The sequence below is a fragment of the Plecotus auritus genome, assembly GCF_963455305.1.
Source record: "Plecotus auritus genome assembly, chromosome: 4".
NCBI classification, from domain to species: domain Eukaryota; kingdom Metazoa; phylum Chordata; class Mammalia; order Chiroptera; family Vespertilionidae; genus Plecotus; species Plecotus auritus.
Genome location: NC_137775.1, coordinates 82593492 through 82621008, shown reverse-complemented (window position 1 = coordinate 82621008; position 27517 = coordinate 82593492). Strand labels below are relative to the sequence as shown.

The following is a 27517-nucleotide window of genomic DNA, read 5'->3' as shown; positions in this document are numbered from 1 at the left end:
AGATTTTTTAAAAACAGGCAAAACAGAACTGTTTAGGGATGCCTGTTTTACGGTAAAACTAAAGAAAACCATAAAACTTAAGATAGTGGCTTTTTGGATGGGGGAAGGATAGGATATTGATTGGGAGGGTGCTTTCTAGGTTCTGTCAATGTTGTTTCTTGACCTGGATGGTGGTTTCATGGGTGTTCACTTCATGAAAATTTTTTGAACTGTACATTTTGTTTTTGGTTTTTTTGGTCATTTTCCCTGTGTGTTCAAAGTAAAAAAATCATTTAAAAGAATACCAGTAGGACAATTAATAAAGAATTAGTGTGTACCTTCCTATGGGTAAAGGAAAAAAGAAGTGATATTCTGGTCGTGGTAATTTTCCAAGGGTTTTCCCTGGCCTGGTAAAAAATAGAGGGTATATCCATTCAGCTCATCACAAACACTCTGAAGCAGTGGTCGCCAACCTTTAGGACCTTGCAGACCACCAGTGGTCCATGGACCACGGGTTGGCGACTGTACTCTGAAGGATGAGTCCCCCACCACCTTGCTATGGCTTTGCCTGTGGCCCTGCTCAGAACTTTGTATTTTATTCTAAGTGTGATGGGAAGTCTCTGGAAGTTTGAGAACAGAGGAGTGATGTGGTTTGATTTTTATTAACTACTAGTGGCCCGGTGTACGAAATTGGTGCACATTAAAAGGGGATTAATTAGAGGAAATAATTTAATATTGCTATTTGTCCTTTCTCTATAATAGAAGTATCAGAGATAAAAGAAAATTAGTAAAATGTATATGAAAACCTTCCTCCTGTCAGAGTCTGGGGCACACCACGGGACCCAGAGTCAAGTCCCCACCCACCCACATGCACCTCAAAATCGCGTGAGACCCAGACCCAGCCGCCCCCCACGCTCATTGGGATAGATCCAGAACTGGCTAGTCCCACCCTTGTCAAGCCCCACCCAGCAGGGAACGTAGCTTCAGGTCCCCTGGCCCTGCGCCAGGACTGGGGGCGTGGCCTGAGGTCCCCCAGCCCAGACCAGGGTGGGGGGGAGTGCCTTGAGGTCCCCTGTCAAGCTCCACCAGGTGTGGGACATGGCCTGAGATCCCCTGTCAAGCCCTGCTGGGTGGGGGGCATGAACTGAGGTCCCCCGTCAAGCCCTGCCAGGTGGGAGGGGGCACAGCCTCAGGTCCCCTAGCCCAGCACCGGGAGGGGGGAACAGCCTCAGGTCCCTTGTCAAGCCCCATCGGCAGGGGGGTGCAGCCTCAGGTCCCCCCTGGGCGGGGGGCACGGCCTGAGTTTCCCCAGCCTAGTGCCAGGGTGCAGGGCACGGCCTGAAGTCCCCTGTCAAGCCCCACCTGGAGGGGGGCATGGCCTGAGGTCCCCCGGCCTGGCGCTGGGGCCAGGGGAACAGCCTGAGGTCCCCTAGCCCAGCACTAGGACGGGAAGCACACTTTGAGGTCCCCCATAAAGCCCCGCTGGGTGGAGGGCATGGCCTGAGGTCCTCTGTCAAGCCCTGCCAGGTGGGGGGCACAGCCTGAGGTCCCCCGGCCTGGTGCTGGGGTGGGGGGAGCAGCCTGAGGTCCTCTAGCCCAGCACCAGGACGGGAAGCGCACCTTGAGGTCCCCTGTCAAGCCCTGCCAGTTGGGGGGCACGGCCTGAGGTCCCCCGGCCTGGCGCTGGGGCACAGGGAGCAGCCTGAGGTCCTCTAGCCCAGCACCAGGACGGGAGGTGCACCTTGTGGTCCTCTGTCAAGCCCTGTGAAGGCGGCCTGATGTCCCCTATCAAGCCCCATGGGGGTCGGGGAGGGTGTAGCCTCAGGTCCCTACTGATTGCTTGTTAAGGCTCCTTATGGGAACTTGGCCTCAGCTGTGGGTGCAGCCATCTTTGTGATGGAGTGATGGTCAATTAGCATATTCCCTCTTTATTAGATAGGATATTGTGGATGTGTTGTTATTGGTTTTTAATTTTATAGGGGTATCCAATAAAAAATGTTTGGAAACTATTAGATTAAAGCAGTGGTCGGCAAACTGCGGCTCGCGAGCCACATGCGGCTCAAGAGTCGCAGTTTGCCGCTCTGTTGACTAATGAGTTTGCCAACCACTGGATTAGGGAATGCGGAAATTATTTTACTAAGAGGAAACCCAATGTCTTTCTGCGGTAAATGAGAAATTATTACACAAGTCCATGGTCTGAATGAGAAGATATGTGCGTAAGGTGTGATATGAGAAGATTTTAGTCACGAATAAGCATGTCTGTTTTTAAGCTTGTTCATCCGGAATTTGTAGCTTAAAGGTTATGTGATCACTCTCAGCCAGTTGATTTAGGAAAAGTCTTGTCTACATGATAGTTTTTCAGAATCACTTTCAACTCTATGATCCCTCCCTTCTTAAAATTTCTTTTAAAATTATGTATATAAATGGATTTGTTTAAAGAACTAAACTCATCATAGTGCCCATGAAGTTGAACCTAATGTCAGCCAGGAGGTTTCAAACTGGCAGCCTATGGGAAGAATGTGGTGACCTACGTGCTTTGTTGGTCTGCACAGTGCTTGAAAGAATTGAGGTCAGTGTTTTCAAGCCAGGGCTTTATATAGTACTCTAGATTTCTATTTTCTCATGCAAGATCTAGCAACATTGGGCCTACATTCTCACAAGGCAACAATCAACTGCAGTTGAGTTGGGGTGTCCTTTCCTAGCCACCAGAGTCCCTCCCATACTATTCATTTATATTATACTTTATGTAGTAGATGTACAAAATAAACCTAATCCCTGTAGGTATTTTATTTGGGGGCATCTAGGTAGTTCATGTACCTTCATAATATCTTTTTCCCCCCCACTTTTCTAGGAATCCCCCTACCCAGAAGACAAAGGGCGTCGATTTGTCTTCTCTTATTTTCTAGCCACTGACATGATCAGTATCTTTGAGCCTCCTGTTCGCAATTCTGGTATCATTGGGGGCAAGTACCTTGGCAGAACAAAAGTTACCAAACCACACTCTTCGGCAGGAAACCCCATCTACTATAGCCCTAGTGACTTCTTCATTGGCGCTGTGATTGACGGTAGGTCTAAACCCAGGTTAGGCTTTCCGACTAGCCAAGTGAATTAAATTTAAATAACCCTTGTAAGAGACAAGTAGTCTGCATTCTAGCAGAGACAAAGCTAATATCCTTACATATGTGGTCCAATGTCTTAATCTCCTTCCTTCCCAATTAAACTGTGAACTGGTTGCATTTTGGGGGCTATATAGATCCTGAGCTTTCTAACACTGGACAAATGACTGCATATAAGTTTAGAGAGCTTTGAAAGTTCACTATGCATGCATGTGCATGTCTGTGAATTTGTCATTGGAGGATCAGTATTATTTTACTCCTGATTGCATGATAAAAGCATAACCAAGGGAAGTGTATCTGTGCCTTCTCCCTAGTGTTTGGCCACCGGTTCACCATCCTGGATACAGACAACTATGTCTTGAAATATATGGAAAGCAACGCTGCCCAGTATTCACCAGAGGCACTCTTGTCGATTCAGAACCACATTCAAAAGCGAGAAGCTCCTGCACCAAAGTTGGAAAAGTATGTTTGATTATCTAGGGAGCATTTTGGCTCTGGCACATATGAGATATTGAGGAAATAGTTCTTGATAAATTGAATTGGTAATCACATTTTAGATTTTCAGATTTCCCTCACCAAGTAGGAGTTATTAGTCATACACAAGTTTTCTGGGTCCAATATAATAAGTAGTAACTTAGAACATTTCCAACTTTATCTATTTAGCAAATAACTATTGAATGCCTCGTAGGGGTCGAATACTATCACTAGACCCTTGGGATTTTTATCATAGTAAACAGAAAAGAAGTTGTTCCTTCATGGAGTTGGCATTCTAAGCAGTGGGAGATAGTCAATAAACAGCACAAGTACATTATACAGTATATTAGGTGATGCGTGCTATGGAAAAGGGGGGCAAAATTAGGGTGATAAGGGTTTCTGGAGGGGGTGGTAGATTGCAATGGATCAGGGAAGGTGACACCTTGGGAAGGTCACTTGAAGGTACAGGAGTTAGCCATGTGGATATCTGGAGGAAGAGTGTTCCGGGAAGAGGGAATGGTGAGTACTAAGGCCCTAGGTAGCAGCATGCCTAGACTATGCAAGAAACACTGGCAAGAAGTAGGCCAGCGGAAGTGGCTGGAATGAAACGAGTGAGAGGAGAGGAGTTGAAGGTGGAGTTAGAAAATAAACAAGGGGCTAGATCAAGTAGGACCTACTAGGTCTTTGGAAAGATGCTGGCTTTTCTCTGAGTGAAATGGAGAACCATTGTGGGGTTCTGAATAGAAGAAGTGGCAAGATTTGACACATGTCTTAAAGAGCTATTGTGTTCTGCATAGGTTAGGAGAGACCTCAGTTAGGAGAATGTTGCCATTATCCAGGCAAGTGATGATGGTGCATGGACCAGGGTTGTATCAGTGAAGGCGGGAGAAATGGTCTGATTTTGGATGTATTTTGAAAGTAGATTACATAGAGGATATAAGAGAGAGAGTAGTTAAGATGACTGCAATATTTTGGACCTGAACAACTGGAAGAAAGGAGTTGCCATCATCTGAGATTGGGAAGATGTTCATTTGGGGTAGAAGAGGGTTTTTTGGGGAGGGAGGATTTCTGTTTTGGATATACTAGGTTTACGATAGTTATTAGATATCCAAATAAAGGTATCGAATAGGCTGTGGGATATATAAATCTGGAGTTCAGGCAAGAGTTCTAGACTGGAGATGTAAATGTGGAAGTGTTGGCATATAGATAATATTTTAAGCCACAGGACTTAGCGAAATCTCTCTAAGGGAGTCAGTGTAGATAAAGAAAAGAAGAGTTTCAAGGACTGATCCCTGAGGTCCTCCAACACTCAGAGTTGAGAAGAGGAAACTGAGTAGGACAATTGGTGAGGCAGGAAGAAAACCAAGTGGGTGTGGTATTCTGCAAACCAGATAAGGAAAGTATAGTCTTCCCTTTGCACAGCAGTGTGGGACTATAAAAACGACTGTGCAAACAATCTTAATAAGCAGTGGGAAATTTACTATTGTCCTGTGACCTTTAAAAATTATTGTATAAACACAAAAAATCTGATGGTTATAAATATAGGGAAATAAAAAAATAGTAAAACTACTTTTTATTTAGTACATTATAATCTAAAACATTGGCAACATTGAGAATTAAAGTATTCCATTTCTTTGTAAAAAAACTTAGCAAGAGTAGTTTGAACAGTGCTTGCCTTTTTCTCATTTTATAACTTATGATACAGTGCGAACATCTTTGCTATGCTTTGGCAAATTGTCACATTGCTTTTGAAGTTTGGATTAGCTTCCAACATTTTATTATTTTTGCTTTCAGTGTTGTGAAGTATCTCCTAGAGCAGTGGTCGGCAAACTGTGGCTCACGAGCCCCATGTGGCTCGTGAGCCATGGTTTGCCGCTCTGTTGACTAATGAGTTTGCTGACCACTGGGATAGGGGCTTAGTCACAGGAACAACAACAGCCTGTAATTATTGGAATCGAGAGTCTATGTCAGTGGTCGGCAAACTCATTAGTCAACAGAGCGGCAAACCGCGGCTCACGAGCCACATGTGTAGACCAGTGTCCTAGAGTTTCTTTACTGACAGTGAAATATCTCTGAAAGTTATTTTAATGTGAAGCTTTTTGCTAGTATCTGGGATATGTCCATCCTTTTCATTGCAATTACTTTCCTTGCTTATGTCAATAAGTTGGCCTTCACTGAGTTCCTCGGGCTGCACAGCAAGAGTCACTTGAACGGAGGCGGTGTTAACAGCCCCAGTGAGCTGTTTCCTCTATAACTCCATTATACTTCACTAGAGGCCTGATGCACGGATTTGTGCACCAGTGGGGTCCCTCGGCCTGGCCTGCGGGGATCAGTGGACCTCCATGCCACTATAGCCCAGCCTTACCTGCCACCTTGTTGGGTTCCAGCCCACTGTCTGTGACAATCCCGCACAGAAGTAGTGCGCGAAGCAGTGCATGAAGCAGCAGGAGGCCAGGGAGGGGCCCAAGCCCGGGCTGGGCCCTGTGCTGTTCACGCTTATCCTGGCCCCACTGTGCCTGCCACAGCTGCCTCAGGCGCACAGGGGGAGTGTCCGTGGGAGAGGCTCATGCAGCAGCTGTGCTCGCTTCTGCTGTGGGAGCGCACTGACGGCCAGGGGGCAGCTCCTGCATTGAGCGTCTGCCCTCTGTTGGTCAGTGCGCATCATAGCTACAGGCTGGTCATCCAGTAGCTTAGGCTTTTATATATACAGACTAGAGGCCCAATGCACGAAATTTGTGCAAGGGGCTTGGCCCTTGCAGCTGCAGTGGCTTGCCTCGGCCCTCACAGCCCCGGCTTTGTCTGGCTCTCTGGTCTAATTAGCCTATTATGCTTTTATTATTATAGACTAGAGGCCTGGTGCATGAAATTCATGCCTGGGAGGGGGTGTCCCTCAGTCCGGCCTGCACCCTCTCGCAATCTGGGACCCCTCGGGTAGGGTCCCTAGGCTTGGCCGGCGATCAGGGCCTATCGGGGCTTTCCTTGCCCCAGCTGCCAGCAGCTGGCCTCACCCCCACTGCTGCCACTGCTTGCCATCTGTGTGGCACTCCCCCCTCCCCCACCACTGGTTGCCTCTCTCTGCAGGCGACAGGCATGGGGTGTGAAAGCTTTGCTGGCCTGGGCCTCCCTCTGTGGGGTGATTGCTGGCCAGCCCTGCCCGTCTGCCACAGAGCCTCCAGCCGGATGGCCTGGGCCTCCCTCTGCGGGGCGATCGTGGGGCCCCCCGACCAATCACATTGCACCCAACTTGACTGGCCTGGCGCCAGTGTGTGTCATAGTGTGGTCGTCCAGAAGGTCGTCCAACGGTCGTTCTGCTGTTCGGTTGTTTGGTTGATTTGCATATTATGCTTTTATTATTATAGATAATAATTTAAGTACATAATACTTCTAGCATTATCACGTTTTATTTCATTGCTGCATTTTCGTCTTTGTTGGTCAATTCTGTTTTGTAAAACGTCATGTGGGTTTATCACTGAGAGACAAGGAGGCAACTTAGCTGCACAATTGCGAAGTGTGAACTGAAAAACAGGTGCCCAGTGACCAATCACCAACAGACTCTGAAAGAAGTGATGTGATGGCCACTGATCGTGAAGTGCACCTGTTATTTCTGTAGTGATTTAGTAGGCTGACAACCCGACAGTGAGTTTGCACTTGTTGCAGTTACTCACAGCTAATAAACCTTGGTGACTGAAATGTGAACCATGTTGTTGAGAGACTGGGCTACTTAAACAGCGGTAACTGAAATTTGTGCATGTTGGAACTGTGCAAAGTGAAACTCACCTGTATATGAAGAAAGACAGAATAATTTATTTTGTCCATTGGGAAATGTAGCAATGTAGGGGACATCCAGGACTTTCAAAAAAAGTTTCAGTTGAATGGGAGGGTGGAAAAACCTGATGGGAGTGGATTTAAGAGGGATGGGGGAAGAGAGGAATTCGAGAATGGAAGGATAGACAAATATTTTGAGGAAGCTTGATGCAAAGGACAAAAGAAATGCGGTAGTAGCTGGTGGAAGAGGAGTTAAGAGAAGAGTTCTGTTTTTAAAATAGCATGTTTGTATGTGAATGGGAATGATTCTGTGGAGAGGGAAAAACATAGACAACTGTGTGTGAGAGAGGGGGGATTTGTGGAGTATGTGAGAGAGGGTGGGGCTCAGTACACAGGTGGAGGAACTGGTTTTAAAGAGAAGCACTAGCCATCTCTGGCAGTAGTTCTCAAACTTTTTGGTCTCAGGACACCGTTATACTCATAAAAATTATTCAGAACCTGAAAGTGTTTTTGCTTATGTGGTTTATATCTATTAAATATACCATGTTAGAAATTATATCTGACATTTAAAATATTTTTTAATGTTTTAAAAACAATAATAAACTCATTTCATTTTAATGTAAATAACACGGTTTTCTGAAAAATGACTATATTTTCTCAAACAAAAAAATTCAGTGAAAAGAGTAGCACTGTTTTATAAATTATTTTGTAAATCTCTTTAATATCTGATTTTATTAATAGAAGACAGCTCTATTTTCATCTGCTTCTGTGATGAGCCTACTGCGATGTCATTGATCATGTAACCTTTGGAAAATTCCACTGTGCATTTTTAAAAATATATTTTATTGATTTTTTACAGAGAGGAAGGGAGAGGGATAGAGAGTTAGAAACATCGATGAGAGAGAAACATCGATCAGCTGCCTCCTGCACATACTGGGGATGTGCCCGCAACCAAGGTACATGCCCTTGACCGGAATCGAACCTGGGACCCTCAGTCCATAGGCCGACGCTCTATCCACTGAGCCAAACTGGTCAGGGCTCCACTGTGCATTTTTGAGAAAATGCGTAAAAAAGCAAATAATGTTTTAGTATTATTGTGAAAATACTTTTGACCTCACAAACCTCCCCCTCCCCCAAAGGGTCTCAGGAACCTCCAGATGTCCTGGGATTGCTCTTTGAAACCTTGATCTGCGGTAACAGGAAGGCGGAGTGTATGGGTACAGATGCTTGTAGGTGGGTAGACATGGTTGAGGGGTTTTGCTGGTTGTGTTCTCAATGTAGTTATGGGGTAAGAAGAATGAGGTTGGGGAGATGTTGGAGGTTTCAGGAGAGAGGAAGGTTGTGAAATGCTCTAATCTATTGACTAAATAAATATAAAAAGTAAATATATCACATTATTTTATCTATACTAAGAAAGAAAAAAACAACAGTTATAATTGTAATTCACCATCAGTTAAAAACCACATGCTAAATTCAGAGATGTAAAAATGTGGGAAAAAAATGTCTCAGGACTGATGAAATATGGCAGCTCCCGGGAAAGTGGGAGTTGCGTGGACTGGGGAAGCATGGTTGGGTGGTGGCAGCATTAAAGGCAGAGTTGAGGTTCATGGTTGTACATTTAATTCAACTACTTCTCAGAATTCTTTTCTGTAATTTTTTCATGTCTATGCAAGTACCAGCAACACTGGTAAGTTTCTCCTTTGGCGTACTACCAGTAGGATCTTTTTTATTTTTTTCTCTGGGTTAGTAATGATAAAAAGATGGTGCTGAGGCACTTAAAATGAGATACCAATACAGATAAAGAGAACTCAAGTTCTGGGTTAGGTCTATTGCTATCCTTATTCTGATCCTCACCTTCTCTCCTCCCCTGCTCCTGTGATGACTCAGATAGAGAGAAAAATGCTTGGAATCCAGGTGTCAGGCCTTCCATGCCTTCTAGCCATTCTGTCTTTGGCTTCTAACTCCTCTCATCTGGTAAAGAATCCATCCACTAGCTGGAAGGAAACACAAATCCTTTATTTGACTAATCATTGCTAAGAGTAATGAAAAGGGATCCCCAGTACTTGCCAGGCCTAAGTCTTTTTATATCAAGTGTCAATTACAGGATGGTGAAATTGGGAGTTAGCCATTTTCTCTTTCTGAGCCAGAAAATTAAAATAGTGCATAGGTGTTTTAGCCGGTTTACTCAATGGTTAGAGCATGGTCCATGGACTGAAGGGTGGGGGGTTTTGATTCCGATCAAGGGCACTTACCTATTGCTGGCTCTATCCCCGCCCCAGTCGGGATACCTGCAAGAGGTAACCAATCCATGTGTCTCTCTCACATGGATGTTTCTCTCTCTCTGTCTCTCCCCCTCCCTTGCACTCTCTCTAAAAATCAATGGAAAAAATATCCCCAGGTGAGAATTAACAAAACAAAAAATACTGCATAGGTAATTTTGTCTTCATCTGAAATTCTTTTTGGGTTTTGGGTCCTCATTGCAATATACTGAACTCAGATTTGCAGATAACCCATCTATGGGGAATCTACATGTATGAATAGCATGAAAAGACACATGTTCATATATATTATTCTTGTTCTGTTAGCATGCCCATGTGTGCTCTTCAGCTTCAAGAAGCCTTCCCACCCCTGCTCAAGGATCCTTTCAATACCCACTTTTTCACTTCCAGCCATCTTTCCCACATAGACATTCCCAAATATTCTCATTTCACATTCACTTTGCAGTTGGTCTCAATATGAGAACAAATGATCCAAAGTGAGCTACTTCAATTTTCCACTCTTTAGATTAGAATGTTTTTGTATGATCTCTCATTTTCTTTTAAGCTTGTTGTCAAAGGTAAGTAACCCCCACTTCTCCAAATTTAATTCTTCTATTTTATGTTTGTAACCACCTCCTTTCTGACTGCTCCTTAGAACTCTTCATAAATTTTTTTCTTGAACATTACTGTTTCCACATCTAATAACCTCTTAATTCAATAGCTATTAGAGCTTGCACCGTTTGCCAGACCTTAATAAATGCTTAGGCAAATATAGAAGGTAGCTCATCATCTAGGACAGGAGTTGGCAAACTTTTGTAAAGAAGCAGGTAGTACATAATTTAAGTTTTGTGGACCATACCAGTTCTGTTGTAACTATTCAACGCTGCTCTTCTAGGGTGAAAGCAGCCTAGACAAATATAAATGAATGGGTATGGCTGTATTATAATTAAACTTTATTTTAGAAAACAGGCAGCAGGCTGGCTTTGACCTGTGGACTGTGATTTGCCAACTTTCTGGTCTATTGTTTAGCCTTTTTCATCTACATTTATGTTACTCTTTACCACTTCCTTTTTAAAATCCTCTCTTGAGTTCTAATAAATCAGAACTTCTATTATTTTTCCTACTTCTCTGGAAACCTTTTTTCCTACTTCTGTCTACTAGGTTGGTGTTTCTCAAGATCCTGTTTATGGTCCTGTAGTTTGCTTTCTCTAAATTCTTATCTCATTGCAGGGTGTCTGTTGCTCTCCATCCAGACCATTCTCTCCTGATTCCATTCCTAGATTCCTGTCTGCCTATTGGGTGTGCCTTCATCCAGCTGAATCAGCAGCATCTTCTACTTGGTACAACTTTGTTTTCATCTTTCTAGTACACCTGATCTTCCTTCTTCTCTCTTCTTTTTGTTTACCTGTTGCATAAAGTTGTGATAACAATGAGTTGTGATAACATATGTAAAAAACCAGCATAGTGTCTGGCACACAGGAGGCAAACAATTAGTGCTCATTCCCCTCTTTCTCTCAATCATAGCAGAGTTCCACTGCCCTTAATGTAAGACCTTGGAGATACCATATTCAATTAGCTGCTAATTTCTTTTCATTTTATTCTACAATTAGTGGCCTGGTGCACGAATTTGTGCATGGGTGGGGGCTGGCCGGCCCGCCATGATGGGGGTCCATCGGGCTGGGCTGGCATAGGGTAGGGGCCGTGGGCAGTTGGCCAACCAGCCCCACCCCTGATTGAGATGTTGGGGGCTGATCAGGGGCCAGGTGGCCCTGCGGGGGAGGCAATCAAGGCCTGGATCAGGCTGGTTGGCTGCTGCAGTGCAGGTCACAGCCACTGGTCGTTCTGGTTGTTTTGGTCATTCCACTGTTCTGGTTGCTGGGCTTTTATATATATAGATATCTCTTGTCTCTGACTTCTCCTTTTCATTCTCACCACATTTCCTAATTTAATCAGTCTGCACATAATAACAACAGCCATAACAACAGAAGCAGACTAGAAAATAGCTTAAGCCAGTGGAGTTATATGTTTCTCATGGGACACAATGTCTGGAGGTGAGCAGTCGGAAGCTGGCATGGTGGTTCTGTGACAGAGACCTGACTTTTTCTATCTCTCTTCTCTGACATCCTGAGCAAGTAGCTTTTGTCCACATGCTCTTTCATTCTGTGGCCACAAAGCAAATGTTCCATTTCCAGCACTGCATCTGTATTCCAGTCAGGAGGAAGAGGAAGAACAAAGGGGAAAAGACCAAACAGCCATTCTCAACATGTCTTTCCTGTTTTTAAAGGGCTTATCTAGAAGCCCCACTTAGCAACTTCTGCTTGCAGCTCATTGTCTGGGCTGTGTCACATGGCCACTCCTAATTGCTGCTCAAACAAAAGAAGGGCTCTGTTAGGAAGAAGGAGAGGATGAATATGGGACAGGTAACCCCCAGCGTCTGCCATACCATTGCTTACCTAGGCTTCCACAATGTCTCCTAACTCACTTTCCCACCTCCATTCTCTACCTTCGTCCATTTCACACAGTTACCAAACCAGTCATCCTAGAATTTGGCTCCAAACCCATCACAGTAGCCCTCACCCACCAACTTTATTGAGGTATAATTGACAAATAAAATTGCATATATTTAAAGTACACAAGATTCTACACATACATTGTGAAATGATTACCACAATCAAGTTAATTAACCCATCTATCATATCATATAGTTACCACTTATTATTTCACACAAGTGGTAGAATGTTTAAGATCTACTCTCAGTAAATTTCAACTATACAGCACAGTATTATTAATTATAAGTACCATACTATACATTAGATTCCCCAGAACTTTTCATATCATAACTGAGTTTGTACCCTTTGGCCAACATACCCCCTTACTCCCCAACCCCCAGCCCCTGGCAACCATATTTCTACTCTCTGTTTCTATAAGTTTGACTTTTAAAAGATTCCACACACAAATGAGATCATATAGTATTTGTCTTTCTCTATTTGGGCTATTTTACTAAGTATATGTCCTTTAGGTTCATTCATGTCTCAAACGGTAGGATTTTTATGGCAAATAATATTCCATTACATTCCACATATTTCATTATCTCTATATATACATATATAGATATATATATTCCATATATTTCATTATGTAGATAGCCAGTTTTCCAGCACCATTCATTGAAGAGACTATTCTTTATCCATTGTGTATTCTTGGTTGCCTTGTCAAAGATTTGTTTACCATATATGCATGGGTTTATTTTGGGGCTCTCTATTCTGTTCCATTGGTTTATGTGTCTGTTTTTATGCCAGTACCATACTGTTTTGATTATTATAACTTATAATATAGTTTGAAACCAGGCACTGTGATATCCCCAGCTTTGTTGTTCTTTTTCAACATCACTTTGTCTAGTTGGAGTCTTTTATGGTTCCGTATGAATTTTAGTGTTTTAATTTCTGTGAAAAAATGCCATTGGAATTTTGATAGGGGTTGTATTAAATTTATAGATTACTTTGGGTATTATGGGTATTTTAACAATATTAATTATGCCAACCCAGGAACACAGTCTTCTTCAATTTCTTTCATTAATGTCTTATCATTTTCGGTACACAGGTCTTTCACCTCCTTGGTTAAATGTATTCCTAAGTATTTTATTGTTTTAGAAGCTACTGTGAATGGGATTATTTTCTTAATAATTTCTCTTTCAGATAGTTTACTGATTTATGTACATTGATTTTTGTATCCTGGAATTTTACTGAATATGTTGACTAGTTCTAACAGGTTTTTTTTAGGGGCGTCTTTAGGTTTTCTACATATAAGATCATGTCATCTGCAAACAGATAGTTTTACTTTTTCCTTTCCTATTTGGATATCTTCTATTTCTTTTTTTGCCACTTCACTTTTTTTGGAAGAGTTTGAGAAGGATTACTATTAATTCTTCTTAAAATGTTGGTAGAATTCACCAGTGAAACCATCTGGTCCTGGATTTTTCTTTTTTGGGAGATTTTTGGTTACTGATCCAATCTCCTACTTGTTATGGTTTATTCAGATTTCCTATTTCTTGATGATTCAATCCTTGTAAGTTGTATGTTTCTAGGAATTGTTTGGTTTATTCTAGAAATTTAGTCATTTCTTTCAGGTTATCCATTTGTTGATGTATGATTGTTCATAGTAGTCTCTTAAGATCCTTTGTATTTCTGTGGCTATCAGTTATAATGTTCCCTCTTTCATTTTTGAGTCTTTTCTCTTTTTTCTTAATTAGTTTAGCTAAAAATATGTCAGTTTTTGGTTATCTTCAAAAAAAATAAAAGATAAGACCTCTTAGTTTTATTGCTCTTTACTATCATTTTTCTAGTCTCTATTTCATTTATTTCTGCTTTGATTTTATTATTTGCTTCCTTCTGCTAATTTTATAACTGTACCATCATGTTCAAAGGAAATAAAAATCTGACTCTTGCTTATCCTGGCTGTGATTTGAAAGGATAGACCTTTTTCCTAATGTTCTGGGCTACTGATCTCTCTTCATTTCAGGAAATGCTAATCCTGAACTTCTCAATCCATCACATAGAGCAGTCTCTTAGCTTTCATAGATAACCTTGCACAAAACTCAAGAGTGAATTGGAGAGAGAGTGTTCAATTACAAGAGACCCCTGACTGCATAGTAATAGAGAAATATTTTTAAAACTCAGACCTTTATTTTTAGATGATGTCATGTGGATGAAGTAGATCATGCGACTCCCACAAACAAGGCACTTAGGATGCTGGTGGTGTTAGATTTGGCTCTGACAGCAGCAGCCAGGGAGGCTGAGCTTCAGTGCAGACGTTGCCCCTGGTAGGCTGTCCTGAGGCAGAGGTCACCCACCAGCCAGCCATTGCGGGCCAGTGTTCAGCGATTGGTCAGCTCTGTGTCGAAGCTGTTTGTCGTTAGAAGCTTCCTGGACTGCACCAAGTGAGAACTTTGGTCACTAAGATAAGAGTAGCCAAGAGTAAATTCCATAGCCCATCATTTCCTTCCTTCCTCCACAGAAAACCAACGGGAGTGGATCCAAGCATGCAGGAACTTGAGGCATTAATAGACAGAATCCAGAAGCAAGTGAAAGATCATCCCTGTAGAGACAACATTCGAGAGGCATTCCAAGTTTATGACAAGGAAGCGACAGGATACGTGGACAAAGAGGTGTTCTTTAAAATCTGTAGCTCTCTTAACGTCCCAGTTGATGATTCCTTGACTAAGGAGGTCAGTATGAGTTCTTTCCTAGATGATTGCAAGGCCGTGCACTGTTCATTCTCTCCTAAAGACAATTGCATATATTTTGTTTTAACTGGGGAAGATCTAGGATGTTCAAGTCAGGTCTCCTGTTCAGTCCTGATTATGGTTTTCCCTTGAGTCATTGGCTTTCTGTTCTCATTGCTGTTGCAAGGCATCTTAAGTCGTGTGGGGCTAGGCAGCACAGAGAGGCTAATAAGACATGTCGGGGCTGAAGGAGGGCAGCAGAGGTGGTCCTGGAGGGGCGGCCACCCAGGGCAACTCACAGACACTGGACTGAGTGGGTTGGTGGGCAGCCTGTGACATCCTTCACAGCGATAAGTACGTTAGCCCATCTGGAGGACTAGCATGGAAGAAGGTGTGACGGCTGCCCAGGGACAGTGGCCTGTCAGTAGGGGCCCCATGGCGACATGGACATTCTCCTCCTAGAATTTTCATGAGTTGAAGAGAGAGTTTCATGCCTTTTCCCCATTATAGACCCCTTTAGCCAGGGTTCCCCTAGAAGTCAGACAGAATTTTTCCCACCTTGCCAATGACTGTGACTTATTATCATTGAGACATTCTCATTGATTTAGAAGACTGAGATGCTAGACTTTAAAGATCTTTTAGCAAAAAGGAATGTTCAGAGGTAAAATTCATTTGGGGAGGGCTTTTGCTTAAGGCTAAAGTGACTAGGTTGGAGATGAGGATATTTTGTAGGCAGGGTCATTAGCTAGGAATGGGGGAGGCAGGAAGAAGGGTATTTGTTCACATGGGCCAATGCCCATTTAGCTTCCCAAAGCTCAGATTGACAGCATCCCCAGATTTTAAGTCATGTGTATTATGTGTGAGCTGACATGAGAGAGAAGAATTGCAGTCAGTGGGAGTGGGACAGGGAAGGTGGGTGGGGTGGATTTGCTCGTGTCTTATGAAGGCAACCACAGCAAGTCAGTCTTCTGCCACTCACAACTGAGTTTCAGGGGAAATGGTTTGGGCAGTGGCATAACTAGATTTTTCTATTAGACTGCAATAACAGCAACTCACTATTTTGAGTCTTACTCTGCACAGACTGGGTGGACAAAGTCTTGTATTTGAATATAAGAACAATAAAAATTGCTTTTTTTAAATAATTGAAAGTGATAGTGTCCTTAAACATGCAAATATTGTTCTGAAATCTTGGCCAGGCCATTTACTCCATCTGAGGTTTGATTTTATTAACTGTGAGGGGGATAATATCCAACCTATGTACTGGGTTCACAGGATCACTTCAGAACCAACTGAGGGTATCAAAACTGCACTGGTTTGCAAAGGTGGGATCAGTGTTGATAGGGCCCTGCAGTCGTGCAGCAGGCAGCCCTCACGTCTGTCCCACCTGCTCTCTGTCTCCCCTGCAGTTAATCAGGATGTGCTCTCACGGAGAAGACAAGATCAACTACTACAACTTTGTCCGGGCTTTCTCAAACTGACCTGGCTGAGGAGAGGATGCCATAGTGTTTTGAGGTTGGACCTACACTTTGAAATATACCTTGTACTCTTTGTAGAGGCTTGAAAGTATATCAAGCCCTTGAAAGTATATTCCTTTCTCTTTTGTTTCTTATATTTCACTTCTTCTGAAGTCTAAGTTAGATTGCATCTTGTAAGAACTAAGATGGGTGCCTTATTGAGGGAGGTAGAGATGGGGATGTTGTGATGGTTAACTTTGTGTTGTGCTGACTGGGCCTTGGGGAACCTAGATATTTGGTTAAATGTTATTCCTGGGTGTCTGTGAGGGTGTTTCTGAGTTGGATGAACATTTGAGTTGGTGGACTGAGTAAAGCAGGCTGCCCTCCCAGTGTGGGTGGGCCTCTTCCAACTCATTGAAGGCCTAAATAGAACAAAAAGGCTGACCTTCCCCAAGTAAGAGTGAATTCCCCCTGCATGCCTTCAAACTACAACATCAGCGTTCTCCTGCCTTCTGACTCAAGCATTAGCTCTTCCTGGGTCTCAAGCCTGCTGGCCTTCAGACTGGAACCACACCGTGGGCTCTCATGGTCTCCTTGTTGGCCGACTAGTCAAACTCCGTAATCACGTGAACCATTCCCTATAATAAATCTCATTTTCTCTCTATAGATCCCATTGTTTCTGTTTCTCTAGGGAACCTTGACTAATACAGGTGTACAATGACTAAGAGCAGAAGAAAAGATAGAATTTGCTAGGAGAAGCATCATTTGGGGTTTTGGAAATAAGCACACAGCACTGGTATTGCTGCTCAGCCAATGCCTGCTCCCCACCTGCCTGCTTGCCCCAGGATTACAGGGAAATACACATGTTTTGGTGAGATGGTGGGTGGCTTACAGATTTAGGGCTAGTAAAATCTGCCTTTGTATGAATATTGGCCTGTGAGTTACCACTGCTCAGGCCCTAGGCCTATACTTTATACCACCAGAGGGCCTTGAAAATACCATCTAATTAAGGGTGTACAGGAATGTGTCAAATTCATCTATAGGTTTGGAGGGTATCTGGGACTAGCTGGTAAAGAACATGTTTCTAAACATTTCGAGAATCGAGGGTCACTTGGGTGAGTGACTCCTGAATATCCTGCTGGCACGTATGTTCATTAAAAAAGATTAATTTATTGAATAATTTATTTGTACCATGGACTTAGCATTCACTGTCCCTTAATCTTACCACTCCCACTGCCTGCAAAAACAAGCAAGCAAACCAACCAACCCCAAAACTGTAGAGCACAGGTGAGCAAACAGCTCAGAAAGGTTACCTGCATTTCCACTCCACTGCCCTGCCTCCTCCTCCTCCCCTTCTGGAAAGCCTTCACCGCTCTACTGTCAGATCTGCAGTCTCAGACTCTGAACCCCTTCCTCTACCTGGTTCAAAGACACCAGAAGCTGGAGGTCACCTAGCTTCTCATGGCAGAGCAGGGCTGCAACCCGAGTCTGCACCAAAGCTTGCCTTCCACCAGTACCACTCTCCTGCGCCTCAGGTAAAGATTTCCTGTTTAATCCTCATTCCCTGTGGGTGTCCTTGACTAACGGCCACCTGTAACTGCACTCATGTCCTGAGCTCTCTCTGAAGATGGTTTGGAAAACACAGCAAACAGCTGCAGGCAGTAGACCATCTACCCGACACCAGCAATCCCCACTGCCCACATGATCACAAATACTCCGACTTGTATTCATTACCAGCACAAATATTGGGTGGCTTTTACTTAATCCCGTCCTCTCCCAGCCAAATGACTTCATAACACAGTAGACATCAAGCTCGGTGTACTTTCCTTTGTGAAGCTTCCTACCCACAAACACATGTCGAGACCACTCCTTTCCACTTTTGCACCTTACTGTTATAGACGCAAATAAAAATGATGCCTGTTATTCAATATAACTCTTCTTCCTTACTTCCAATTCCCTAATTCATGTGAGCACAACAAACACCATATCGCAAAAGATATACAAGAAATGGCTAGTAGAGTGAATACTATTAGAAATTAGACTAAAATTGACACAATCATTTTTTCAAGTAAAAGCAAAGGTAAGCATCCTGATCAAAAAGGAATATAAGGAATTGTAAAAAAAAAAAAAAAAAAGGAATTGTACCAGAGACAATTAGACTGATAATTCTATGCCTTTTTATTCAGTTATTTCAAAAATATTTGCTGATCATTTATTTCAAAATGTACATTTAAAAAATCCATACAAAACTGTAATTTGTTTTCAAACCAGACAGAAACAGTGGAAAAAGATTTTGAAAAAAGTTCACTGAAAGTAAAAAGCCCCCCCCCCAAAAAAAAAACAACAACACACACACACAAACAAACTAGAACCTTTTACATGAGCATAAATACGGCAGGCACAAAATTTCCTTGAGTTCCTTGCTGAAATTTGGTCCATAACATGAACAGGCTAAAGTAGAAAAACAAAAAGACACTTTTTGTCCACATTTGCATTATGAGTTGCCCAGGGCACCAGCAGCCTCCGCTTATCCTTCAGATGTTTATTAAACAAGAGGAACTGAAAAATGAGGTTTAATCTCACCCATAAACACTTGAATCTGTACCCAAGGAAGTGCTGGCACTTCCAAGCACAGGTGGAGCCTACCAGGTGAACAGGGCTGTCCAGCCGTGGCTGACTCAGAAAATCTCCACGTGAACAAGAAACTCGAAGCTTCCAGCCAGAGTGATGGTCATACCTCGGTGTCCCAGATCTTATTCTCAGACACTGACATATTAATGCCCCTTCATGAGGATAGTTTTTTTCCTTTTCAACAGATTATACAAAAATTATATGGACTTCTAAGATGACGCTACAATGTTCTACTAGAGTGCCACAGAAACCCACCCAGGATCATGAGAATGACAGCAACAAAGGGAAAGTGGCTAACAGTTCTTCTGTAGGGGATGACGACTGCCCCTCCCGTGGGTCCCTTCCCTTCCCAATCACAGGGCGTTGTAAGGGACAGCAAGGCCTGTGGACCTACCACTGGCTGGGAGGGTTATTGCACAACCCGGAAGAGCAAGGGAAAGGCAGGCAGGCTTGCGGGGGGGAGGGAGCGGGTAGCTGCTAACACAAGGTAACACTGAATTAGGAGCTGGAAGAAGTTCTGCAACAGCCGACCTAGACCCATTGTCCAACGGGGGTGTGTGAGTTAACACTTGTGACTGAAAAGTAAACACCTTTGTCATATACACTTTGGGTTGAATGGGAAGCAAAAAGATCAGAAGAGATTTTAGCAAGGGTACCTTTCTTTATAATCTGGGGGGTGGCAGGAGACACAGACTGGAAGAGCAGGTCTCACCATGTTGGGGCCAAAGACATACATGGGCTTAGTGCCCCTGGCCCTCTGAGCTTCTCTTAACAGGTATGAACAGGTGGGAGGCACAGGTGCCTGCAATGGGCCTTCCCTGACTTCCCAGCCACCCAGGCCTGAAAACCAAATCCAGGGAGAAACCAAAAACAAAACAGAATAGACCCCAGACGCTAACACAACGAAGCAGGAGAGGTTGAGACAAAGGAGGCAAAACTCACAATCAGTATCCCTTTTACATGTGACTGCACCGGGGCCAGTGTCCTGGGCTGCTCCTGACAAACAGCCCGCGCCCTGGCTTGGGGCTGGCCATACAGTACAAGCGGAGGCCGGGACCACGCGGCAAGTAAGGCACTTCTTACAGAAACAGGAATCTGCTGAGGACAAAACTCACATGGGCTGCCTGACAGGTTACCTGGAGCCAGTGGCCCCAGCGCTTTTCTGAGGCCTCCATAGAAAGGTTGTGGGGTATGGGGACACGAGTCAGCAAGTAGGTCCTCTTCAGCCTTTGGGGAGGAATTAATCTTCACAAAAACGGGGGTTAAAGAGTGAGAAGTTGGTAAAGCCTTCCTTATGGACCAACCCAGGCAAGAGAGGGATTCTATTTAGGCCCCAAGCCATCCGAAAATGACCCACATCTGCATTTGTGCCCAAAGTGCCTCCTGACAGATGGGCTGTGAGCTGGGAGGGCAGGAGAGGGAAGGACCACACAGTTGTCTGACTCTCAACACCCTCTCCAAGAAACAGCAGAAGCCTGTGAAGAACAGGAGTGGACGTCCAATCACAGCCAAGGTCTTAGGCAGAGAGGGAGTCACGCCCTGGCCTCCCTGCCCTTTCACCAGGCCTGGGAAACCACCAGGGCAGGCTGAAGCCACGAAAGAAATCCAAACCAGCCCCTAGCCGCACAGCCAGCCACCTCAAATTACAAAGGCCTCTTGGGAGGGGATGCTCTGCCCCTACCTTATTCACCACTTAGCAAAAGGTCAAGGGAACTGAGGAAGGTCCCTCAAGAAGGCCCAGCAGCACACGCCCTGGAACAGCACCCCGGGCTTCAGGGCATCCAGGTCCGAGGGGCTGCATCTGCAGAGGCTGGAGCACAGATGACTGTTTTGGTTTCTGAAATGTTGGTAAGATCTGACTTCAGACAAATGGAAAAGATTCTCTGGGCAACCACTTCTCTCTGGTGGCCCATACACTCAGGGTTAGAGCAGACTAGAAGGGAGCAGCAGCCACCCCCCTCCCCCGCTCAGCCTGCCCCTGCCCCCAGGACTGCCCCCACCTGCAGCAGGGACACATGCAACTTATTAATAGTGCAGCTCCCAGAGCCTGGGTGGTAAAAATAGCTCTCCCATCACTGAGCTCCAAGGAGGGGAATGGCAGCACGGATCCTCCATCCCAGCAGCACGGCCTCCCTTCTCGCTCCTGCCCCCGGCTGCCTGGGGGCCGCCTCCACCTCATGGGGTCACTCAGAGAGGTGGAGGGGCCGCGGCTGCTGAGGTAGATAGACCTGTGCCCTCCTGCTCTGGCGGGTGGTGCAGAACTGGCCTCCCCAAGGTGGGGTGTCTGACGGGACCCCCACAGAGGGTGTGGTACGCTGGGAACAGAAGAGAGTGTTTAAGACGGAAAGAAGAGCCAAAGTGGCCAGACAGGACAAGCCAGCCCAGCGAGCTCACAGGATGAGGTGGGACCAAGTTGTTTGAGCCCCTGGCAACATGGTTTGAGCCAACTGCCAAAGACTGGGCTCTGCTCTAAAAGAAATGTGCCAGGGGCCAGTGGGATGACAAAGCCCCCCACAATGACCCTCGTACCCACTCAAATTGCTTGTGAAGCCCAGCTGGTGAGATGCCAGACTTGTCTTGGGTTTTTAGGGCAGAGAAGATCTGACTCCCATCACTGCGCCTTAGGAAACCGAGCCGGAGCTGCCGGGTCACGGGGGTGGTGGACTCACCTCGGAGGCACTGCACACAGCATGGAGCCTGCAGGGCACTTGGGGAACACGCACACTGAGAACACGTTCTCCATGCAGCCGGGAGGCTGCTGTGAGCGGGACGTGCCTGCTCTCAGCACCTCCCCAGCCCAAGTACATGTGCATCTGCTGAAGGCCCGACTCCACAGCTGAACGGGGCTCAGCTGCGGACGCAGCCTCGAGCAGGAACATGTGGCCCGGGGACCTACTGATGGCCTCCTGATGGCGCCTGGCTGCTGGGGCAGGTACAGGAGGCTGCTGGCTGAACACCCAGCCATCAGCAGCCACCAGGCCACCCTTTTACCAGGTTCTGCTTTGCAGCCCAGAGATGGTCAGAGAAGGATGGGAGAGACGCCTATTTTCAAAAACACTGTCCACTTCCTAAGAGTAACCAGAAGCCAAGGGGAGCTGCTCCTTTTCGGCCATCTGACAGAGATGAAGGCCCACAGGTGTTAGGAAACAGATCCCACATTCTCTGAGAAATTAAAACTGATCTCTGATGCAAGTGATGCACAGAAGGGTTGTGGCCTTGATGAAAATCTCTCCCTTTTGGATGATAACCCAAGGTTTGGCTTCTACTGTGATGCCAGAGAAGGAACCAGCCCATCAAATGACACTGACATTCCTGCGCCACCAAGACCTGCTCCTGTCACCACAGAGCTCAGGAGTTCTTAAGCAGGCCCTCTGGGAGCCTCACCCTTCTGTGGGAGCCCCACAGGCCCATCAGGACACGGGGGCCTTGCCTAGGGAAAGGGGACAGACTACGCAAAGGACAGGGCAGAAAGCTCGGCACAGCTGTGCTGCTCACCTGAGCAGCCTGACCTGGTGCACACCATCTAAAGCGCTGCAGGTGTCTCAACAAGCATCAGCAGATGACAATGCCAATGCCAAAGAACAACAAGAGAGGCCTAGGGAGAATGGCACAGGTGACCCTCCTGGGGCCCAGGGCCAGCAGGGGCTTGGTGTGCCTGCGGGTAGAGAGAGGACGTCAGGGCTGCCTGGGTCTGGGGTTTAGACCAGCACAGGCCAGGCTGGTCTCAAGGCTGTCAGATTTGGTTTTGAATGCTGGTGAAAGGTTGAAAAAGCAGTGCAGCCGGGGCTGCTGAAGAAAGGCCAGGGTTGACCCCACCGTCACTTTCTGGAAGAGCCTGCTGCTCAGCCACGTGCTCTGGCTCTGGAGTGGGAAAGCCTTGTCCTGCAGCAGCGCTTCCCCAGCCAGGCGAGGCAGGCCGGTTTCCAACGCAGGACGCGCCACAGGCAAGCTGTCTCGTCAGGGGACCCAACACAATTCACACCATCCTCCTGGACCCAGTCATCAGGTCCCCAAGCCAAATGCCTTGGCATTTACCAGGAGCAGCGGTACGGCGGGGCCTCGAGATGGTGCACAGAGCTGCAGTCACACCTCATCAGTCAATCAGCACCTAGGAGACTGCGATCCGAGAGGCCGTCTCCCTCTTCCTGCCCGTCCACACAGGACCACTGGGGCTGCTGCCGGCCGGGCGGAGGTTCCTCACACGAGGTTTCTGCACTTCGAAAGACCCCGGACTGATGTTGGGGTTGGACAGCCAGGACTAGGACCTCGCTCCCTCTCATGGTCAAAATCAAGACACAGAAAAATTGCACAAGACGGTCAAAGAAGGAAAAAGAGAAAGCAGCAGCAGTGTAGGAGGAGAGGTGGCCAGCAGAAAGCTAGCGTGAGAACCTGGGCATCGAGAACACCCAACAGAGCGCAGAGCTGCAGCCAGGGCGTGGCCCGGGGAGGGGGAGGGAGATTTTTGGTTTTATTGAGAATGGTGTATGGAAGAGTAAGAGAAAGCCAAAAAGAAAGAAGGAGGAACAGGTTAAAGACAGGTTCCTGCTGTTTGATGGAGCGTCAGGAGCAGGAAGGGGAGGCAGTAACGGAGGCCAGGGTCCTGCTGCCCCGCTGGGCCCCCAAAGAGCATTCCTGTGCTCAGCACTTTGGCCTTAAGGAGACTTGAGTTTCTTAGTCCGTGGGGAGGTTCCATTCTCGGCCTTCACCACTCCATTTTCGTGGTAACCTAGGAAGTAAAGATAGACAGACATGGCGTTTCTGCTGGGACTGGCGGAGAGGAGGGTGGGCCCAGGCAGCCTGGCCCAGCTGCTGCCCCACGATGAGCTGTGTGGACCCAGCAGATGCCCCGGGCTCCTGCTCTCCCGAGGGTCTTGCTACTAAGGCTCCGTTTGAGGTGGTGGGTCTCTGACTATATGGGAGGTCTCTGACACAGTCACCCAGGGCCGGGGAGCCTGCGCCTGGCCTGAGGCTGGGCCAGGTCCTTGCTGGAATCACTGCGCCACCGTCAGGGTCCTGTTTCTTTCTGGCCCCTGCAGGGCAGCCACCCACATGAGCAACCACTCCGGGGAAGGTGAGGACAGAGGGGAGGGGCCGGAGGGGATGTAGGGACAAGGCCTTATTCAGATGCCCGACACTCCTCTGGCAGAAAAATTAGGGCAGAAAAGGAAGATCTTTTCATTGTTGTCAAAAGCATGTCTGTGTGCTTGCTCCAAGTCCAAGAGGCACATCTGGCTGCCGCCTCTAGCCCATCCCACCCAGCCAGGCCTGGCTCCCGGAACGCCCAGCGCACACGTGTCCATTCTAACACATGAGCCCTTGCCAAGCAGGCCACACCTGGAGAAGGCGAGTGAGTCAGAACACATCCTGGTGCAGACGGGCCTTAGGCTGTCGGAAAGTGCAGAGCTGGCTGTGCCCCAGGCCCAGAGGGGGCGGGCGGGTACTGAAGGGGCAAGGCCCACAGAGAAGTGGGTATCCCTCCCCTGCCCACCTTGTACTGTGCCATCTTGAGTCATTCCCGAAGACGAAGAGGAGCCAGCAGCCTGGCGGCCACGACCACAGCAGAGGGCAGGTGAGGACAGAGGAGCCGTGCCGCACAGAGCAGGCGCAGAGATTGGCTGGTGCCCAGAAGCCACCCTGAGGACATGCTTCGTGCCAGAGTTCCCCACCCAGCACGCCCTGCCCCACCACTGCCAGAGGGTTCGCGCCTAGTCAGGGCCAGCCCCACCCACAGCCTGTCCCTAGCCCATACCCAGCCACGTGCCAGCCAGCCGGGCCGCAGCCGCAGCCAGAGCCCAGGAGCCCCAGGCCCAGGGAGGGAGTCCAGACGGAGGGTGGGCCGCAGGACTGGTCTGGGTAGAGCCCAGGGCCCTGACTCCTTCCTACCCGCCCAGACAGCCTCCGCCTCGCCTGCCCAAGGCCCTGGCACATACCAGATTCCCTCTTGATGAGCCTTGCTGGTAGCCGGGGGGCCGTGGGGGCTCTCCGCTTGGCGCTCTGCTCGTTCCAGTACTCCCGCCAGTGCCGCAGCTGGGAGTGGATGAAGCGCCACATGAGCCAGGCCTGGGCAGCACACACCAGCAGCAGCACGCAGAGCCTGCAGAGGGGCAGAGTGGGGCTCAGGGGGCTGGGCCCACAGCCCAAGGCAGGGACTCCTGGCGATTCCGTGGCCCATAGATTGCCTCAGCCCGGCAGGCCCCCACCACCCGGAGGGCACAGAGCTCCTGCTTATCTCTGCTCTAGCACACTCAGGGGTGGTGATGGATGCACAGGGCTAGGGAGGCGGGGAAAGAGGCAGCACAGACACACAGTCACACTGTCCCCACACCTGGTGGGACCCATGCCCTGTCCCTTCTGTACCCACAGCACAGAACACAGCTCATTCAGCTCCATATAAACTGGAAGAATTCAAATGAATTAGGATACAGCAGAAATAATTCCAGAGTGGCTTATCTAGCATGAAACTTAAAAGCTGTGCAGCCCTAGATCAAGCACACACCCTTCCAGGCCCAAGGGTCTCCCGGAAACAGTGGCCTCCTGGCTGCCATGGGAGCCATTGCCAACCTGATGAGAACTCGGCTGTAAAGAGTCCGAATAGCTGTCGTGATCCCCACGGGGCTGGGTGAGAAACCTCCTGAGCACCATAAAGGGGAGGGGGCTCCCCTGTGGACCGAGGCCCTGACAGTGTTTGTGGGCCAGGAAGTCAGGATGGCCTAATGTCCAGAGATTTCCATAAACATCAACACGCAGGGGACGCAGGGGTGTGCTGCCTCCTGACCCTCCGAGAAGCCGTGCCAAGTTCAGGAGGCTCCTGGCCGCTCTCAGGGAGCCCTGACTTATCGTCGTGCCCTTATGCCCAACTCACCTGCAAAGTAAGTTGTTGAAGTTCCCTTTTTCGGGGTCAAAAGCTTGGTTTTCCATGCGAGCAAGTCCAAAGCCGATGGCCAGCACGGCGAGAGTGAGGATGAAGAGGCGGGTGACCCCAAATACAGCAGCCCAGGCGTTAAACCTGCGCGCAGAAGTGGGGAAGGGCAGCAGCCTTTAGGCCATGAGGGACCCTTCACCCCCTTCTCCAGAAGGGACCCAAGTGTAAGAAGGTGCAAGGGTGGCGGAGGGATGTGGTATCTAGAATAAGATGCTCCAGGACAATAAAGCACCTTAGGGTGCTGCCTGCAGCGCCGGGAGCAGTTGACACCCAGGACAGGACCCTCCCGTGCCCCCTGCCCTCTGCGCAGGCTGGCCTCCCAGCCTCACACTTACAGCTTCTCGTTGTTCTCATCAGCAAAGTAGAAGAGCCGGGCCATGTGGAAGAGGAACTCGGTGGAGTACTGCAGCAGCAGCAAGATCAGGCCCAGGCGGCTCAGGCTGGGGAGGGAGAGACGAGCCTCACAGTCCCCCCAAGACCCACGGAGAGCAGAGGTGCGGCTGGCCCCGGCTCTGCTCCCCACTCCACCTTCCCTGGCTGGCCCGCCTCATCTTCAGGACTAAGCTCCGCTGTCACACCTGAAGAATTTTCCTAACACTGAACCCCCGGCCTTTCGCCTGTGCTGTCTGGGGCAGGCACCCCTACCCGCTCCCACAGTGACCGGCTGAGGCTCTTCACAGGGCTCGTCACCTTGCACTCATCACCTGGCCAGGGACCACACACATAAAAGGTGCTCAGAACAAGATGCTGAGCTTTGCAAGGAGAACCAGGGATTCCTACCGTCTAATTTCTCATTACCCCCGTCTCCACAGCTAACAGGTTCACAAAGAAGCAAAACTCAATCTAATGCAGACACCTATGCTAGTGAACCGAACTCTTAAAGAACAGCACCACCACCCAGCCAGCATGGCTCGGTGGGTGAGCGCCGACCTGTGAACCAGATCACAGTTCGACTCCCGGCCAGGGCGCATGCCCAGGTTGCAGCCTTGATTCCCAGTGTGGGGTGTGCAGGAGGCAGCCGATCACGATTCCCTTTCACCATTGATGTTTCTCTTTCTCTCCCTCTCCCTTCCTCTCTAAAAATCAATAAAAACATACTAAAAAATAAAAACCAACAGCACCACTGAGACACCCCTCTGCTTGATTCCAGGCTGCCACCGACTTCCTCGGGCAGTTTGCTGCAGATGGTCAGCTGTCGTCCAAATGCAAGTGAAAGTTCAGCCCTGGCTGAACAGCAGGAAGTCATGAGATAACGTGGGAGCCCTCCCACAGGCGGCCATAAATAAGGGTCCGGCCGATTCCACCCACCGAGACCAAGTACAAAATCACCACGAAGGTCACTAGATCCTGAGGATGGTCGAGAGAAGGACGTGAAAATGCCCCAGTGTCTTCCCGTGGCCTGGAAAGTCCAACATGATCCTGCCTGTGATCTCGACTCAAACCTCACTTTCTGTACTGCAGCCACACTGGGCTTTACGCTCCCTCCCCCTCAGGGCTGTGCACCTGCCGTCCCCTCCACCTGTACAGCTCTACCCAGATCTCCACGTACCTGGCTCTGTCACTCCTGCCTCAACCTGAGCCACCTGCTCGGGGGCTCTCCCTCCCCACACCCACAATGCCCGGAGCACACGGGGCTGTTACATGGCCCTGCTTTATTTCCTCCAGCGCACGCACCACCATGGGAAACCCTGTGCACT

General features: G+C 47.6%; 2 protein-coding genes across 3 annotated transcripts in view; one reads left to right on the top strand and one right to left on the bottom strand.

The window, feature by feature from the left end:
* Positions 1-16933, top strand: part of EFHC1 (EF-hand domain containing 1) — a 71270-nt gene extending 54337 nt beyond the window's left edge. The window contains exons 8-11 of one of the 2 annotated variants that reach the window (XM_080666411.1): positions 2831-3044; positions 3410-3557; positions 14606-14816; positions 16220-16933. In XM_080666411.1, the coding sequence (XP_080522537.1) occupies positions 2831-3044; positions 3410-3557; positions 14606-14816; positions 16220-16291 (645 nt within the window). In that variant the 3' untranslated portion in view covers positions 16292-16933. The remainder of the gene's footprint in view (positions 1-2830; positions 3045-3409; positions 3558-14605; positions 14817-16219) is intronic. The other variant, XM_080666412.1, reaches the window with a different exon arrangement.
* A 1495-nt stretch (positions 16934-18428) lies between these two features.
* TRAM2 (translocation associated membrane protein 2) overlaps positions 18429-27517 on the bottom strand; it is a 78308-nt gene continuing 69219 nt past the window's right edge. The window contains exons 8-11 of the mRNA XM_080666410.1: positions 26156-26260; positions 25761-25904; positions 24829-24992; positions 18429-23624 (exon numbers count right to left, since the gene is read on the bottom strand). Of these exons, the coding sequence (XP_080522536.1) occupies positions 23551-23624; positions 24829-24992; positions 25761-25904; positions 26156-26260 (487 nt within the window). The 3' untranslated portion in view covers positions 18429-23550. The remainder of the gene's footprint in view (positions 23625-24828; positions 24993-25760; positions 25905-26155; positions 26261-27517) is intronic.